Below are 17,745 nucleotides of genomic sequence, written 5' to 3'. Positions count from 1 at the left end.
AGCCTAAAACTAGTTGAAACTGGATGCTGTTACATCAATACCAAAACAGATACGTAACGGGTCGTGAACTCTGGCGCCCGGTCATGAACTCTACTCAAACTTAACCCAGGCATGACCCCAGACATGAGACAACACCCAAACATTACTCCTGCATGACTCCAATCATGACAAAACTCAAGCCAATCTTTTGAGATGCACTTTGCAAGCACACTTAATCAGTCTGCAAAGTTATCAATCAATTGAAAGGGAAATAGCAAAGAGTTGTTTATTCCTAAATAAAATCAAACACATTCTGTTATGTTCATTTTCATGTATTACCGAGCTCAGTCTGTTTTGGTGTCTTTGTAAGTTGCTGTCTTTCTCTAACTCCTCTACAATTCCGTCTCTAACTCAGCTGTAACAAGCAAAGGTCAAGCGTGTCTGCTCTCTCTTGTTGTGCTGTCAGTGGGCTTGTCTGTTGTTGAGGCACTTATTAGCTGTGGCCTTAAGATACTCTCCTAATGAACAGGAAGTGTATGACTAACTCTGCTGCTGGTGATACTGAAACAAGAGACGATGCCCTTTGACTAATTTTGTCAATTTTCACTTGAATCAATCACAATTTAGTTAGTTTGCAACAGAAACAAAATGGAACTTAATATTCTAAAGGTTTTAGACCTTTCAACAACATATACAAGCACGCACAGACACGCGCTCGCAACCCCCCACCCACCCCCGCACAGACACGCACACAGACAAAACACAAGTATACTAATAAAATCAAGAGACTGTGGCATTAAATGCGAATTGATGCAATGAAAAAGAAAATAGCACTGCATTATGAAACAGTGCTTTTTTGATATATAGGGGACATCTACAATATGTCATCGTATCGCTAAGAGAAATCGTTAACAGGCTTCTTAGTCAAACAGAACCATATGTAATACAGTTTTAAAAATCAAAAAGTCCACTTTTGTCGCGAACGTGGCATGTCCTTTTGATAATGACCCTATTGATGAAGGTGCAGGGAATTAAATATTCGCCCTGCGATTATGAGACCGCGCATAGATATGCGGGACAGTTATCTTTTTGAGCGGTACTGTTTCACATCACAGTCCATCATCTACATACACAACTTTATCCGTCCTTCCATTTGCAACATTACCGGCGCCGTAGTCATGCGCTTACATCACAGCCTATATTGTGTGTTGTGCTCCGCTTTTTTTGTATAACCGTTTGAATAATGTTTTTATATTTCCCTTTAAGTCAAGTGCGCTTCTCCCCCGAAGGATTGCACCTAAATGAAATGAGTTACTGAGCTACCATATCAACAGGTTTCCCCTGTAATATTATTGTGATTGCAGAGGACTACATTGAAATTTACGCATTGACCCGAGCAGCAACATTCTCCCACGCTGCCTCAGTTCCTCTATGAGGAGCGCTGCGGTGTTGCACTTTATTTTTCTAAAGACGTTCAAATTCGCAGTTTGATCGCATTTGGATTTCCAGATAAGAGGGGTAAAAAAACGGAAACAGAGGGCGGCGCCGCACTCTGCTTCCCCGTTGCCATGGTGACTTGACGAATCGGGGCTCCGTTGATGTGGTCTTTTCAGTGTAGTGGTAACTCCAGGTGAAACTACTCTGCGATCATAAAACTACCTCAAATCAGCTGTCCTGGAAAGGAAAACACAGGGTTTCCTCTTTCAATGTATGTCAACTCGCTGTTCAGGGTTAGTCTCGTGTTTGTTGAACATGCGTTGTGAAATGGAACCATGCAGGACAACATGCAATTGTAGAGTTTTATAATAGATATCTGTCCATATCCATCTGGATGTGATCACATAACTTTTTCATGATATTTTGGGGTCATAACTAATGATCATTTAAAAAAATATATTAATCTGTGGATTACTTTGTCAATTAATTGATGAATTGCACACACACAAAAACAGCAAAACATGTTATAATTTCCATCCTGCATTAATTAATTAAAATTTAGTTAGTGGTTTAGCCCACAACATAATCAGAAAAATCAACAAAAATGTTGATCACTGTTTTCTTAAGTAAAAGGAATGTTTGCAAAGGTTTGAGTTTGATTCAACACTGCAGAAGGATTATTAAATTATGAAAAATAATTAGATGAATTTGATTATTGATTAGTTGTTGATTTATTGATAAACTGTTACACTTCTATAATGTATACACCTGTTGAAAGCACATCCGACAGTAAGAGAGACTATAGTTTACTTGCAGTCTAACCTTTTTTTTCTTCCAGCCATTTGTTTATACGAAAACAGCCCAGGTAAGCTAATACTTTAACAGTTTCATAATGTTAAAATAGCAGTAGTAAGAATTGAAGAATAAATATCAGCTAAGAAAGTAAGTGCAAACAAACAAGCTAAAGCTAGCTGATGTATTGCCTACTGTATATTGTGCAATCAGTTCTGCATGACACAGATGCTAGTATATAAAACAAGGAGGCAGTTGTCAATTGGGAACTGTATTGAATAATCCCCATTCACCTCTGATGGCAGCTGGAAGAAACAAGTGCAGGTAATTTCCCCTCTGGTTCTGTGGGTGCAGTAGGCTGTTGTAAAAGGAGTGTTCTGCATTGGGTGGAATGTGTTGGTGCATTGGGGATGTTATTATGGATTTTCTAGTTTGCCAAGCACTCAACGTGCTTAACAACAGATCACACACTGATAGCAAATCTCGCTTGAGGACACTTTGGCACAGCCTCACAAGGAGCTAGGGATTGAACCAGGGAGTCTGATTACTCGTGGCTAAGATGAATTCAACAGGCAAAACATGCATCCTAACACAAAAGCTGCCTGTAAGCAGCAAGCATTACACCACGGACATTTCTTCCACAAGAGAATTTACCAGCACATCTTTGTTTATTTTAGAGATCTACGCTGGAGCAACTCCAACTTTGTGTGAAATGCTACACGTAAACCTTTTTTGGGGTCTACAAAAAGTTTCCATGAAATGAGCCCTTGCTCCGTCAAATTTACAACTGAAATCTATCCAGTGCGGGGCGAATGTTTGACGGATAATGCCCTGCCGGCTTCACCTGGTCAAGCTTTTTTTTCTTTTTTTTTCAGTGTTTCAAGTCAAGACCAATTAATTTATATAGCTTTTAATTACAAACGAGTCTGAAATGGCTTCACAGGACTATAGTTGATAAATAATGGTGTATATACCCTGACCTAATTCTAAACCCACTCAAACTCAAAGGTTTGTCTCAAAACTAAAAAAAACCCATATGGGGACAAAAGAAGAAACCTTGAGAAGGGACCACAGATGGGGGAAATCCTCTCTGCAGGATGACCAAACCAAGCTGCAACAGTTGCCGAGTCAGCAGCATTTAACACAGACGGCCCTATTTACATAGACAGGCGTCTACAATGTAAAAATGGGTGAATCTTCATTTTCCTGCTAGGGCAAGTCTATTTTACTGTGTTTGGGAATTTGGCAGCCTGCGCTTGTGCCTCACGGGTGCTCCGGTGGACCGATGGTGTTATTAATTACACACCATGCGCATATGACACAACGGTGACCAAGGGCCCTAATTTGGTAGGCTGGTGCTCGTTGGGGTGCATCTTCATTTTCGGGCAGGGTCAACAATTAACAGAGATGGGCACTAAAGTCAATCATCAATGCTGACTATGCCCACCTTTGGGCGAGTGCACTATGACGCAAACTTGCCAAGTCTAAAAAAAATACACGGAATGAGCCCCAACTGAAGCTACTACCTGTTTATGGAAGTTAGCCACATCTTTCAACAGTCTGATATGTCTTGGCCAGTTCCGCTTTTGTTGCCCTCCAAGTCTGTTGAACCTACATGAATATATGTATTTATGACACTTTGCATTCCATGTATTTTTGCAAGGCTTTGCATCATAAAGCATTCACCAAAAATGCAGAAGCACCCAGTGAAAGTTGGGCATCGTCATTGATGGGAATTGACGATTGACGGAGGTGCCCACCTCTGACAATTAACATCTTGGTTTTATCAATAGCTAGCCAGGTAATAGTCACTCCCAAGTCAAGTCAGGATTATAGACCCTTCCAGTGTGACGTCACGTTGAAGTGCGCCCCAAACAGTGGGGGGCAGCGCGTCAATGCGAGTGAATTAGAAAACAATCAGTGTGAGCTACAAAATAGGTCAAACAGTTGATAAATCAGCGACCAATGCTATGGTGAACTTGTGCGCGGCCAATGGATGCTCTAATGGCTCAAACAGAGATGAGATCATTCTTTCGGCTGCCGGCAGCGATTCTAAACCAGTCGGAAGTGAGGAGTAAAAGACTAGCACGGTGGCTAGCATGAAAATACGACGCAACATTTTTTTTTTTTTTGCTAGCGGCTTCAAACAACTGGTTTCAATGATTCGCAGTAATGTAAGTGTCCTACTCGGGACATATTTTGTGACACTTGACATATTTCCCACCTTTTAACGAAAACGCTCGCTGAAAATCAAGCTCTCTATATTCATTTGTTATGGGATGTTTACCGTTCTGAGAGGCGCCGCGGACGTACAGCAAGACGAGTTTATCCGGACACAAACGATTTCATGAATAACGTTTTACACCAGTAACCCGTGTCAACCAAAAGATAAATAGAACATACCTTTGCTGCTACGAGACAAACATTGTCGTGTTGAACGCAGCCGACATCCTTCACCCATCCAGACACAAAATAGTTCTAAGAATACAGGATCTTGATGGCGTCAAAGTCCTCCCATGTGTAGGCACTCTTCTGTACAATGAGATAATTTAAAATATTGTGATAAGTTACTTGGGGGAACATTGTGGCTTGCTTTGACCAGGCCGATGGTGAAAGTAGATACGGATCTTTCCCTCCAACCAATTCCAGCTTTTGCCAATACCGGCTGAGAACGGCTGGTTCTAGTGTGTCGCAGTAACTATGATGACTATGGACGTTTTTTGGTACATTTGTCATGTTTAGACGAATCGTTCACCGAAAACGATGCTCCCTCCGTGTCTTTCTATAGATTGTTTGACCCCAAAGAGGGTAAGCGGTCGCTAAGCATTCTGGGTAAAGTGACCTCAGCTGGAAGGGTCTATTGATAGAAACTTGTGTGGACGCATTAAGCATTTTTCCACCGCTGGAACTTTAGGAGAACTTTGCAGTTTACCTTGGTAAAATTAAGTTCTCGCGTTTTTCCACCAACAACAATTACCAGAGTATTTAAAACTCCCCAGGGGCCATCCAAGTACTACCTCAGCGGCAGGGTCTTTCTGTGCCAGGCAGGAACTTTGAGGGGGCGGGCTGCAATGACCAAAGCTGATTGGTTGGTCAAATTTGAGGGTGTGTTTTTACACTTATAGGTCATCAAACTCATTTGAATCAATTATCAAGAACTCAAAGGCGCAGTGGAAACACAAATCATAAATTCCCTGCAGAACGTTAACAACCAAGAACTCCCTTTACCCAGACCTCAAAGTTCCTGGGCTTGTTGGTGGAAAAACATTGAAACTGTCATGGTTCGGTTCTCAGCCCTGTTGTGCTCTTGTGTGTGTGTTTTCAGTGCCAATTACGAGGGGGGCGTTCCCCAGCCCCACACCTGCATCAAGTTGGCAATCAGGATTATAAAAGGACTCCGACCAGCAACAGCCAGCTGTCGGATTATTATTTGCTCACCATTGTGTCCAAGTGTTCTCCGCGTTCTCCAGTTTGGTAAAGTTTTTTGAATCTGCTGTCGTCCTTAGTTAAGTTGTATTCACGTGTGTATTTCCGCGTCGCCTTTTGTTTGTATTTCCGCGTTGATTGATTCCGTGTGCATTCCGAGTAGTCCTTGCCGGTTGCAAGTGTTTTGAGTTTTTTCTAGTCCTTGCCTTTTGCAAGTGTTTTTTCGTTACGTTAGTTCTCCTTGCCGTTTGCAAGTGTTTTGGTTATGTTATTCCGCCTTGCTGTTGCAAGTGTTTTTTGTTACGTTCGCGTTCCTTGCCGTTTGCAAGTGTTTTGTGTTTTCTATTCCGTCCTTGCCTTTTGCAAGTGTTTTGTGTTACCTCCGTGTTCTTTGCATGTGCGCAAGAGCACTTTTGTAAATCTCGTTGACTTGCCTGCGAGCAAGCTTTGTTCCATCGGTTTATCCAAACGAATAAATCGAGATTGTTTTCCTCCTCTGAGCCTGCGTTTTTGGGATCTGTTCTTCATCGACTCTGTCGAGTCATTACAGAAACGGACTTCGTGTGGACGGGGCCTAAATACACCAACACTAATTGACGAGACGCACCTGGGTAAGACACAAGTAGCTGAGGGGACTGATTGGTTGACACGCGAACAAGGACAGGTGGACCACATAAAGCTTGACGAGACAAGGACGACAAAACACAGATCACACAAAGAAAAGATGAAAACCCCAAATTACACAAAAACCCAGCCCCACAGAACCAAAATATGACAGTTTCTTGTATTCATACGCAGGATCTTGCACTTGTTGGTATTGGCTTTCAGTCCTGTCCGTTCACTACTCATCATTAGCCTTTTCATTTTGTCCTGGATTTGCTATTTGGTTGGTGAAAGCAATGCTATATTGTATGCAAAATCTCAGCCATCCAGTTTTTCTATGAATTCCCATCGTTATTCAATTCTCCCCATTCAAGGTGGTTTTTCTTGTGTTACTAGCTAAAATAGGAATCCAGAAATGTGGCTGCCTTGTTTAACCCCAGTGTTTGTGGAACCTCTGTTGTTCCAACCTCATTTGACAGTGCAGTTTTTTTAAACTCACAAATGTTAATAATAGTCTCCAAAAAAGTAATAATAGTCTCCCAAAAAGTAAAAACGTAGGACGTAGGTGGAGATTCAAAGCAATAGAGTTTGTTTTTCTGATGAGCACCATGTAGCAACTCGGCAGGAAGCAGGAAATGTTTACTGCAGAATTAATAGTGAATGAGTGGCATTTGGCAATGTTGCTATTGGCCTATGTGCTAGTTATTTTTTTAAACCCTCTGAACTGTACCTAATAAAAAGTGCAAATTTCACCACTGAAGTTCTTTACTGTCTTTAACGACCTCTTCACAACTCCTTGCTGTCTATCTCATACGAATGTAGGAAATGATACATTTTCCTTTTGCAGGAGCTGGAGGTTGGTCTCCTCTCAACTCAGACAGATACCAGTGGCTGGAGGTGGACCTGGGGAGGAGGACACAAATCACTACTGTTGCCACTCAGGGACGTTATGGCAGCTCTGACTGGTTGACAGCCTACCTGTTGATGTTTAGCGACACGGGCCACAATTGGAGACAGCATCGTCAAGAAGACAGTTTTGGGGTAATTTGGTCTCCATCCTATACGGTTATGTTTATTTCACTAGCTGTTTGGATTGGTAAATTCTGATCAGCTTTCATTAGCGATGTTTCCATATTGTATATAGTGTGGCATCATAATAGAAAGACATCAATTCGGGAAAAATAGAAGATAAACATGACAGTGTAAAGCGCAGTATGTTGTGACAAACTGTAAACAAGAAACATGGCTTTAAATCCGTCTTTTGTCCTAGTCCACAGTAGTTTTGTAATCGATCTTATATTCTGCCTAAGGAATTGTCCTTTGTTTATGCATTTCACTCAACCAGCCAATTGAATATCCCCAATGTATCTATGTATCCATGCTGTACAGCCTCAATTTTATTGAGAGCTTTGCCTTTCGATTTGAATGATGTGGAGGTGCTTAGTTCCATCCCAACCACTTCACAATCAGCTGTGAACTGCTCCAGTGAGAGTTTGTGGCTTGATGAATCCAACAGAAACACATCCTCTACAAAATACAGAGCTACATTACCGAGGCCACCAAACCAGACACACTCTATGCCTTAGTGGCAGTTAGATCTATCACTATCCTTAAAGGTTATGAGCAGGATCAGTAAAGAGGATCAAAACTACCAAAATTCAAAATAAATAAATGACTAAATAAATGACAAAAAGTGAAAATAAAAATGTATATAAAAAATGTAATTTGAAAATTACATCCCCAAAAATAAATAAATATATAAATAAAAATGGAAATAAAACGAGCAAATATATATATATATATATATATACATAAATAAACACATTTGTATTTAATTTTTGAATTATACTTTTTATATCTGTTTTTATTTTCACTTTTAGTCACTTATTTATTTATTTATTTATTTATTCATTTATTTATTTATTCATTCATTCATTCAGTCATTTATTTTGGAATTTGGCAGTTTTGGGCCGTATTGCCAAGTCGAAATGTTATTTAAATGAGGGGTCGGTCCTAAGCGTCTTGGGTTAGACTCTGCCGTTACAAACTGCCTGTCATTGGTGGAGTGAGCAGCTCGGTGAACAAAGAAGACTAGCCAGTGTCAGTGTCAGATGTGATCGGGCTGCCTGTATCGGGGTTGCCTAATGAACACGTTCCGCTACAGGTTTGGCTGGAAATTATCCAGTTGACGTCAAACATTGGAAAGAAAATATTATCAATGTAATTTGAATAACAAAATGTACGGACTCAAATTGTAAAAACGTAAATAAACCTAAGAATATAAACTCAAAATATATTGAACAAATAATAGATTGAATAAATGATAAATACACAAAATATTGTCTCAGACGTGACAAATATTGTCAGTTTAGATTGTTAATGTGTTCCTATTATCATTAAGACTGATTTTTGTTATTGTGATTGATTTGTGAACAGCTAAAAAAGAAACCAAATCAAAGCTAACTACGTTAGCGCTGCTGTACTGATGTCACCGGCAAGGCGCTTCAATCTATTTTTTTTTTCACTCTTAAGTATCATGCTTTTATATTTTTAGGTTTATATCCATTTTTACAATTTTAGTCCATCCATCCACCCATCCATTTTCTTGACTTGACCGCTTATACCTCACAAGGGTCCCGGGGGGTGCTGGAGCCTATCTCAACTGGCTCTGGGCAGTAGGCGAGTACACCCTGGACTGGTTGCCAGCCAATCGCAGGGCACACAGAGACGAACAACCATCCACACTCACATGCACACCTAGGGACAATTCAGAGCTCCCAATCAACCTGCTATGCATGTCATTGGAATGTGGGAGGAGACCGGAGTACCCGGAGAAGACCCACGTGGGCACGGGGAGAGCATGCAAACTCCACCCAGGAAGGCCGGAGCCTGGACTCGAACGTGAGTCGTCAGCTATCAAATCATGATTGTGAAAAAAAAAAAAGAAAAAAGTAAATTTAATCAACATTTATATTTCTACCTCCTTAGGTACTATTTCAAGCACAATGTTTTTTTAACATCCTAATTATCAGATGTTTATTATCGATTATTAACCACACCACTTCTGCTTGCTCTCTTAAGTTCAAGTGATTCTTTTATCCCTTTTATTGAAATAACCACTAAAATGTATTTCCTGGACATATTTCCCAAGCTCAAGGGGGTCATCAAGGTGACCCGTAGTGAAGGTTCAAGATTAATTATATTTATTTGTCATATGCACAATAAAAAAAAAAATGCAACAGTAGCACTAAGCTATGAAATTCATTCTGGGAGGCGGACGTGCTAACCAGTCATCCACCGTGCAGCCCAATATTAGTCCATATATTTTGTTATTTTGAACAATTGTAAACGGACAATCCTGTAGCATGTAGTCATCTGCGGACGACCCTGATACAACCTGGCAACCCAATCACATCTTGCACCGACACCGGTGTCGATGTAAATAAGGCAGTTATCGCAGAAGAAGTAAACAATTGGTCGAAGTTTAAGAATTCCTTCCATTGACAACACAACAATATTGAATACATTCAGAAATAGTTGTTTGGACACTAAGTGACTAATATACGTATTTTTAAATCCAAGAGGTGAGCAACAATTCCATTGGAACATTCATGATGTATGTACGATGTATTCTATTTGTGTATTATCAGTAAATGTATAAGTAATATAAATGTAAAATGAAATAAAAATAATGGTGGTGGCATGGTAGCTGAGTTAGCATATCTGCCTCACAGTTGAGAGGTTGTTGATTCATTTTATTTATTTTTTAATTTGACTGAGTGAAATATAGTCTGTAATATAGAAATCATGGTGATTAGACTGTCATGATTGTAATTCTGAACATTGCTAAAAAAAAAATAATGTTCTAATAATCCTACTAATGTTTAAGAGCACATTTTCTCGTTGGTGTATATCGGATGGTATCTTAATACATCTTTAATCTGTGATTCTTCCTCTTGCTGCTTACTTACTGCTCTTACCCTCGACCTGTCTTACTGAAGGCTTGTCAGAGGGCACCCATCTCTCCAAAAATGCTGTGAAAAACTAAATGAGATGCTACTCAGAGCTATTTGGTGAACTTAACGCTCCGCAGCCCAGACAGATAAGCCCTTCAGAATGCTGAAGACGGCACTGAGATGACAATTACGCACTACCAGATAAGCCAATTTCAGCCACAGAGCAGCACATCACTTGTACTCAACAGACATCCATGCGCACATTATCAAACACTCTACTTCTCAAGAGAAGAAGATACTTGAAACAAAGGTCATGAGCTGGAATAATTGTATGGCACATTCACACTATTATACTCTCTATGCGTTATTTTCGTGGTCTTTTTAAAAAAAAAAATTCATGTCAAACAGAGTCTCATTTCACAGTTGCAAAGTTTATTCACAATTTTAGAAGCAATTATCACACTGACCAAATGATAGCGTTAGGGTTATGGAGTCATTGATCTCATAGGGGAAAGAGTGATCAGCAGGATCAGCACAATTTACCAAAGATGTGTCAAATCGCCAGTCCAGTCAGTTGACTTGACTGGAGTTGCCAGTTTGAGGGTTTGCGACTTGCTTGGCCAAAACTTCGAAGGCAAATGATTTTGACTTGGTGTTCAAGTTGCTCATGACTTTGACATTTGAAAATCAGAATTTTCAATATAGTGTTGTTTTAAAGGGCGGCACGGTAGATGACTGGTTAGCACGTCCGCCTCCCAGTTCTGTGGACTCGGGTTCGAGTCCAGGCTCCGGCCTTCCTGGGTGGGGTTTGCAAGTTCTCCCCGTGCCCGCTTGAGCCTTCTACGGGTACTCTGGTCTCCTCCCACATTCCAAAAGACATGCATGGCAGGTTAATTGGGCGCCCCGAATTGTCCCTAGGTGTGCTTGTGTGTGTGGATGGTTGTTTGTCTCTGTGTGCCCTGCGATTGGCTGGCGACCAGTCCAGGGTGTACCCCGCCTACTGCCCAAAGCCAGCTGAGATAGGCTCCAGCACCCCCCGCAACCCTTGTGAGGAATAAGCGGTCAAGAAAATGGATGGATGGGTGGATGTTGTTTTTAAAAAGAAAATGTTTTTTTGTGTGTGTGTGTGTGTTGTACACTCCACAAACCTGACTACTCTGACCACATCGAAGGCGGAATCCTCAGGCCACCACGTTCTTTGTAGTGTATCATCAAATTTACAAGATATATTTATTTTCACTTTACAGTGACATTAAATGTGTCTTGGAGCCAGTCAAAAAGAGCCATGCCTTATCCCCTATAGAGCTTTTGATAAACTTTTAGTTTCTCTGAGAACTCGAATGCCTATTTCATCCATATATGATGCTATGATATTTCTTTGGCTGCTAAAAAAAAAAAAAAAAAGTGTTGCTTTAAATTGAGTTCTGTCAGGGTTACCTGTTTGACATCTATTAAATACGACACAAACAGGAGAGAAGACACTCATTTCAGGGCTCGCGAGGAGAAAGGAGAGGAACTGACTGATACAATTCACTCCTGCACCCTCTGAAGATTCCTCTCCTCACCCTCTCTATTTATTTGGTTTTCCACACCCTTTCCACGCCCCTAGTTACATGCTTCCAACCCTAAAAATGCAAATGCAAGGCATAGTTGGAACACAGTGTACTTGTTTGTCTATATGTTGTGCATGTGAGTGGAAGATTGCTGAGTACATGTGTGGTCAAGTTTACAATAATTACTTAACAGAAAACAGGCAACCTCAGCAGTCTGGCTTGATCCATTCTGCTGCGTTAGATGTTGTGGTTCTTCAGCTTTTTGAGTAATCTTGTGATTGTGAGTGGGAACAGAGCAGAGCATTCTTCATTGCAAGCAGAAGTAATTCTTCTTTGCACAAAGCAGTCTTCATTGCAAGCAGAAGCAGTCCTTCATGGCAGCAAATATATGATAAGATAACATAAATGGCTAGGCTATGTGAATTTGAGTGCAAAGCAAAAAGCATTCTTTATTGCAAGCAGAAGCAATTCTTCATTGCAGCAAATATATGATAGCTTATTATTTACAATTATACCTACAAGTTCCATTTAAATAAATAAATGAAGTAAATATTTCCATGTTGTGAAATGTGTCCCATTTGATTTGATGTGCTTTTTCTAGGCTCTGCCAGGCAACAGCAACGCTGACACTGTGGTCCAGTACAAACTTGAACAGACAGCGGTAGCCCGTTTTGTCCGCCTCATCCCTCTGGCCTGGAACCCGAATGGGAGGATTGGACTTCGACTAGAAATATACGGATGTCTCTACGGTAAGTGTCCTGTCCTGACTGATCAAAATTCTAGGTTATGCATATTACTCCCAGAAAAGAATATGGATTATTATTTTTATGGATTCTAGCTAAATTAGACTGATCATCACATAATAAATATCATATATTTGTCTCAATAAGTCACAGTCTTGAACTACTATTGCACTTGATGCGGTAGATATGGTTGGAACTACTTTAGAATGACCAAGACATTTGTTAACCCCTAATGGCAACTGGGTATGTAGCGTAAGTGAGATGCTAATTGTATTGGAATGTATATGAATCACTACCTTGAAGTTCCCTTGCGCCATCTGTGAACCAAAAACTTCTCCCTTTAGGTTTCAGTGGTCTTTAATGGTAACATCTGAATTTTTCGGATTACTCATCATGCTGATCTGATAAACATTTTTTTTTTTTTAAAGGGTTAACATCATGATTCACAGTATTTATTTATGGTTATACAGAATATTGTATTGTTGTTGCCCCTTCAATAAGATTTTCAGGTCCAATGCCTTTATTTTTGGAAATATTTTATAAGAGGATCCATTGGATTTTTTTATGATCATTTTGTGAGCTGTGATTTGTTTTTGTGTGCCAAGAGGCAAAAATATTGTATTGATGTTGCTCTTTGTTTGAATTCTGTAGCATCTGATGTAGCAAACTTTGATGGCAGCAGCAGTGTGCTGTACAGGCTTAGTGCTCAGTCCAACCTGATGGCCATTTCTCTGAATTTGAAAACCCCGAAGAATTGTGGAATCCTGCTCCATGCTGAGGGAACGGGAGATCACAGCCTCAGTCTGGCTTTGGAAAAAGGGAAGCTGCTTCTCTTTCACCAACAAGGTACATTCTTCTTTCATCATACGATTAGACATATCTGTCTTATATTCTGAATGTAGCACAAAATTGACAAGAGTCATGAATAATGTAATTAGGTAGATGTACTGCATACTATTTTGCACATTCTATAGTTCTGAAAATCACCATCAAAATATTGAAACATGTTACAGTATATTCATTAAGTCCTGTAATCTTGGGGTTGTGATGGTTCAATTGGTAGTTCAATTTTCAATTCAGAACTTGTATCCCCTTAATGAATGAATCGTGGTTCGATCAAATTTAATGTCATATTTTAGTATTTCAATTTATCAATTTAATTAATTAATTTATTTATTTTTGGGGGGGGTTCTGTTTTTACTACCATAAACATGAATAAGGAGTTAAAAAAACAAAAAAAACAAAAAAAAAACACTAGCTAGTTTCCGTACTTAGGATTTTTTTTTTTTATTAGAAAATACCATTTGCAAAGATGTAGTTCATAGTGAAGGAGTTGGATGTTCAAAGTTGTTATTAACTCAGAATGTTGCCCACATGGCCAACTACTGGCCGGAAGTAGGTGGTGTAAATGGTAATTTTGTCCCTTAGCTATATTTGGAGCCCACCTGTACACCCACCAAAGGCCCGAGTGCCATGAAGTTCTCTAAATACATAGTACAGTTCTGAAATATAATGATAAATTAGTTGAAATCCCACCAATACAAAACATTTTCAAGTTATGGAACCACAAAATGTTTAAAAAAAAAAGAAAAAAAAAAAAAGAAAAAAGAAAAAAAAAGTATTTTAAGTATAAATTCTAATAGACATCACCAGAATAAATAGATATAGCAATTTACAGTTCTCTACCTACCTTAACGGTCCCCTCATATGAAATGTTCAGTTTTGGGGTGTTTTTGACATAAGTATGCTTTACCACAGCCTGACTAAGTCCCCAAAGCTGTGAGATAAACGACCAATGTTTCCCTTTCCTATGGGCGTTTGTATCACATTAGCTCAAACAGCACTCTCAAATGGGCTGTTTCAGCAGGTCGGTTTTACGCGGAACTGGTCTGAACCAGATTGTACAGAGGACAAGAAAAACATTTTTCTTCTTCCACAGAAAGGCTTGTGGTTGGACTGTATTTATGCATTAAATGTGCCTAAGCAACTCCCCAAAACGTGTTAGTTCCCGCGAGTGGGGTGGCCGATTTCGCGGTCCCGTATATCCGGCCCGGAGGGTCGTGGAGGGCCGGCACCGACGCAGTTGGAAAGCCGAGGTCGAGTCGGTTCTGGGGATGTGTTCATTTTCCCCGTAGGACTTAGGGTTCGACCGGGACGGGGGTGTCAATCCCAGTAGCTGTACCCGGAAAATGGGCATCGTGAGGAGGGTTAGCAGCCCTGACAGTTTGTGGCAAACGTTTTACTGACAACTGCTTCAGGAATTTGGGACAATACAAACGTGGATGAGCAGAACATCTTTCACTTACCCCAGAATCAGTACCGACTATTGAAACTAATTAGCCAATATTACTTCAGGTGCAGATGAGACTTGGCCACGCCCAACTCATTTTGTTGTCAAAAACACACGTAAGTCTGGCGAGCCTTGGCCACCAAAATCCGCTCGTTTAATGCTAGGCTAACAGTAGACCTTCCTTGTGGAGACTGCAACTCTACAACAAGGTACAATTTCATGAACACTTTTTTTGATACAGTATTAGGGCGTTCAGAGGATGGTTCGTGTCACTACTGCAAAGCTTATATCAGGGGATCTTTAAAACAAAAGATGAGGGCCTCCAAATTTAGTGTACAATTTTCCAGATGCCAAAATTGGGCGTGGTACCCAAACTTTGAAGGGCCGTAACTTGTATGGGCAAGGAGGCTCAAACTTTGAATTCTTTTATTTGACATCATAATGCACAAATGGAATAAAAATCAAGCAAACTGAATAGTTGTCACTAGGGAGGGTGTGTGACTTGACATGGTCCTCCATACTGTGCACACGGGCAAAAGAACCTGACAAGAAAATAAAATGAGATTATTTCTGAATTCACCCAGCGTGGGAGGAGTTGTAATTCCCTGCTGGCTTTAGCAACTGTCACTCCACTTTATTGAGATTTTAGCTGTTATCAGCATGTGATGCCCATCACATTTCCCTCCATGACAAAATCTGTTTGTCAGCTTTGCTAACCTGGATAGAAGAGGGCAAAATAAACAATACATTTGTCACTAAATAGAAACGAGTTATGACAATGCAGTGATGCATTCCATGGTAGAGGGAGAAAAACACATCATGTAACTCAATTACAGTATATCACCATGACAGCTTTTTTATTTTTTTATTTTTTTTTACTGCATTGTTTTTTGTTTTCTATACTTTCTATCCTTGCTTACCAACCTTTCTCATATGTTGCACCAGCTCCGTCCCTGATCCTTGTTAGGTTTATTATTGGCCATTTTCAGCTGCATGCTCTTTGTACGGAGCCCCTCTCCACATCTGTTTCTCCACTCTCCCACGGGCTTACAGACGGCAGACAGTGTAATTTAGCTCAATAGCTTGATGCATCCATCCAGAGACACTGTCTGTTGTCAGCTCACCAGTGAGTGGAGAGAAAAAAACCCTGAGCATATAGACATTTATTATATTGCTAGCAGCATATCAGAACTTTGAAGGAGCTCCTTATTTTCTGCTCTGTCCTAAGGCACTCTTAACAGTAATATATTTCACATCATGTGGAAAACATGATGGCTGCAAAACAAAATTTAGCATAGAAATCAAACTAACCCAGACATTTAAACAAAAGTCCATTAGGAATTTCAGAACAGGGCATTTGTTTGTTTGTGCGCCAGCCAACGATGATTGCATGCATGCATAGAAAGACAGAAATGAGAACAGGACAACAGACAAACGAACACTTTCATGCAACGGCACGTCTCAATATGCCAAGAAGGTGAAATAAAATGACTAGCTCATTAAGATTTATGTCCTCTCTTCAAAACTCTCATTTCTCCATTGCTTTGCATTCATCAAAATGTCAGTTCGCTATAATGTACTTCACTGCTTGCCAATTCAGATCAATTCTTGGCTGTCAAGTGAAGTTGTAATACACAGTAGCAAATACACAGCGAGCCGGTGAGTGTGTCCTGCCTCTGTACTTTATGGAAAATTGCTTTTGTGGAAAGTGTTGCTGACCAAATTCGAGATGCAAACAATGACTATTTTTGCATGTTTTGTAGAAAGATGTTTTTTGTACACAGTATCTGACTATAAAAGCAGAACAGACACTTTTAAATGTTCATGTTGTTTCCAATGATGTCACCCTGGTTATCTGGACAAAGATTTTTAGATTAAACTAGGTCTAGAGTGCCATGGGTGGGCCATAGGTGGCTGTGCCCTGCCCCCTTTTGAGAGACGGATCTGTAAAAATAACCTTTTTATGTTATTATATTTTAGCATAGTATCGGTAGATCATTTTGTGTTTTGAAATACTAGTGTTGAGTTTTTTATCAATAAGACATTAAAAATATGAATAAACAGTGGTGTGATTTTGTTTGATGGATGGCCAGTCTTATCTGCAACAGTCATCATGATCTTACTGAAAATAATTTTATGTACACGGGCTCTACACTAACTTTTTGTACTGGTAGCACTGGTGCTACCAACTTCTCAGTTGGTGGCACCACACAGGTTTTGGTCGCACCCTTTTTGGGGGAGATACGGCATGACCGTATTTGCTGATGTATAGTTGTCTCAATTTGCATAGTGTAGTTTCAAATCACGTAAATACTGACAGCGACTCAACTTATAGCTGCAAAACACTTTACTGTAACTCGATTTATCTGCAATAAAAGGTCAATTATTTTATAATACTTAAAAGAAATTTAAAAAAAGGCTTTGCTTGTTGAACATTAGTTTGTTCAATGATTGAGTATTTCTTGTTCAAGATTTTGTTTAATACCTATTTAAAGGGGACTATTGTAAAGGTGTTCCTGTTTTTGATGGCAAATTTAAGAATAATATAAAAATAGCAGGTTTATCTTTTATTTTGATTCATAGACATACCAACAACTAGAATGGAGGATAGAAGCCTAGTAGATTATTAGGAATTGTAAACAGAACTAGTTGGACCATTGATTGTAAGGTAAAAAATTTTTTATTAATGCTAGCCTTTATAGATTGATAGAAAGCCAACATTGTTTAGATACAGTAAGACCTCCGCTGACGAACGCTTAAACTCACGAACTTTTCGCCTCAAGAACATTAAATTCGCGAGCATATAGTCTCTGCTGACGAACTAGTTTTCGGCGGACGAACCAAACCACGCGGTCGAACAGCGCCACGGTGGCGGCCACAAGAAGCTGACGCACGCTCACTGCGTCCCAGTTCGTCACCCCCTTTCTTTGAGTGCAGACGTGGTTTGTGTTTGATAGACATTTTGG

General features: G+C 39.9%; 1 protein-coding gene across 3 annotated transcripts in view; it reads left to right on the top strand.

The window, feature by feature from the left end:
• The window catches only part of LOC144026874 (contactin-associated protein-like 4), a 116,783-nt gene that overhangs the window by 29,786 nt on the left and 69,252 nt on the right, over positions 1 to 17,745 (top strand). For all 3 annotated transcript variants that reach the window (XM_077533956.1, XM_077533958.1, XM_077533957.1), the window contains exons 3-5: positions 7,085 to 7,278; positions 12,348 to 12,495; positions 13,141 to 13,335. In XM_077533956.1, coding sequence (XP_077390082.1) covers positions 7,085 to 7,278; positions 12,348 to 12,495; positions 13,141 to 13,335 — 537 coding nt within the window. The remainder of the gene's footprint in view (positions 1 to 7,084; positions 7,279 to 12,347; positions 12,496 to 13,140; positions 13,336 to 17,745) is intronic.

Source organism: Festucalex cinctus, chromosome 10 (genome assembly GCF_051991245.1).
Source record: "Festucalex cinctus isolate MCC-2025b chromosome 10, RoL_Fcin_1.0, whole genome shotgun sequence".
NCBI classification, from domain to species: domain Eukaryota; kingdom Metazoa; phylum Chordata; class Actinopteri; order Syngnathiformes; family Syngnathidae; genus Festucalex; species Festucalex cinctus.
This window is presented reverse-complemented; position numbering and strand designations above follow the sequence as displayed.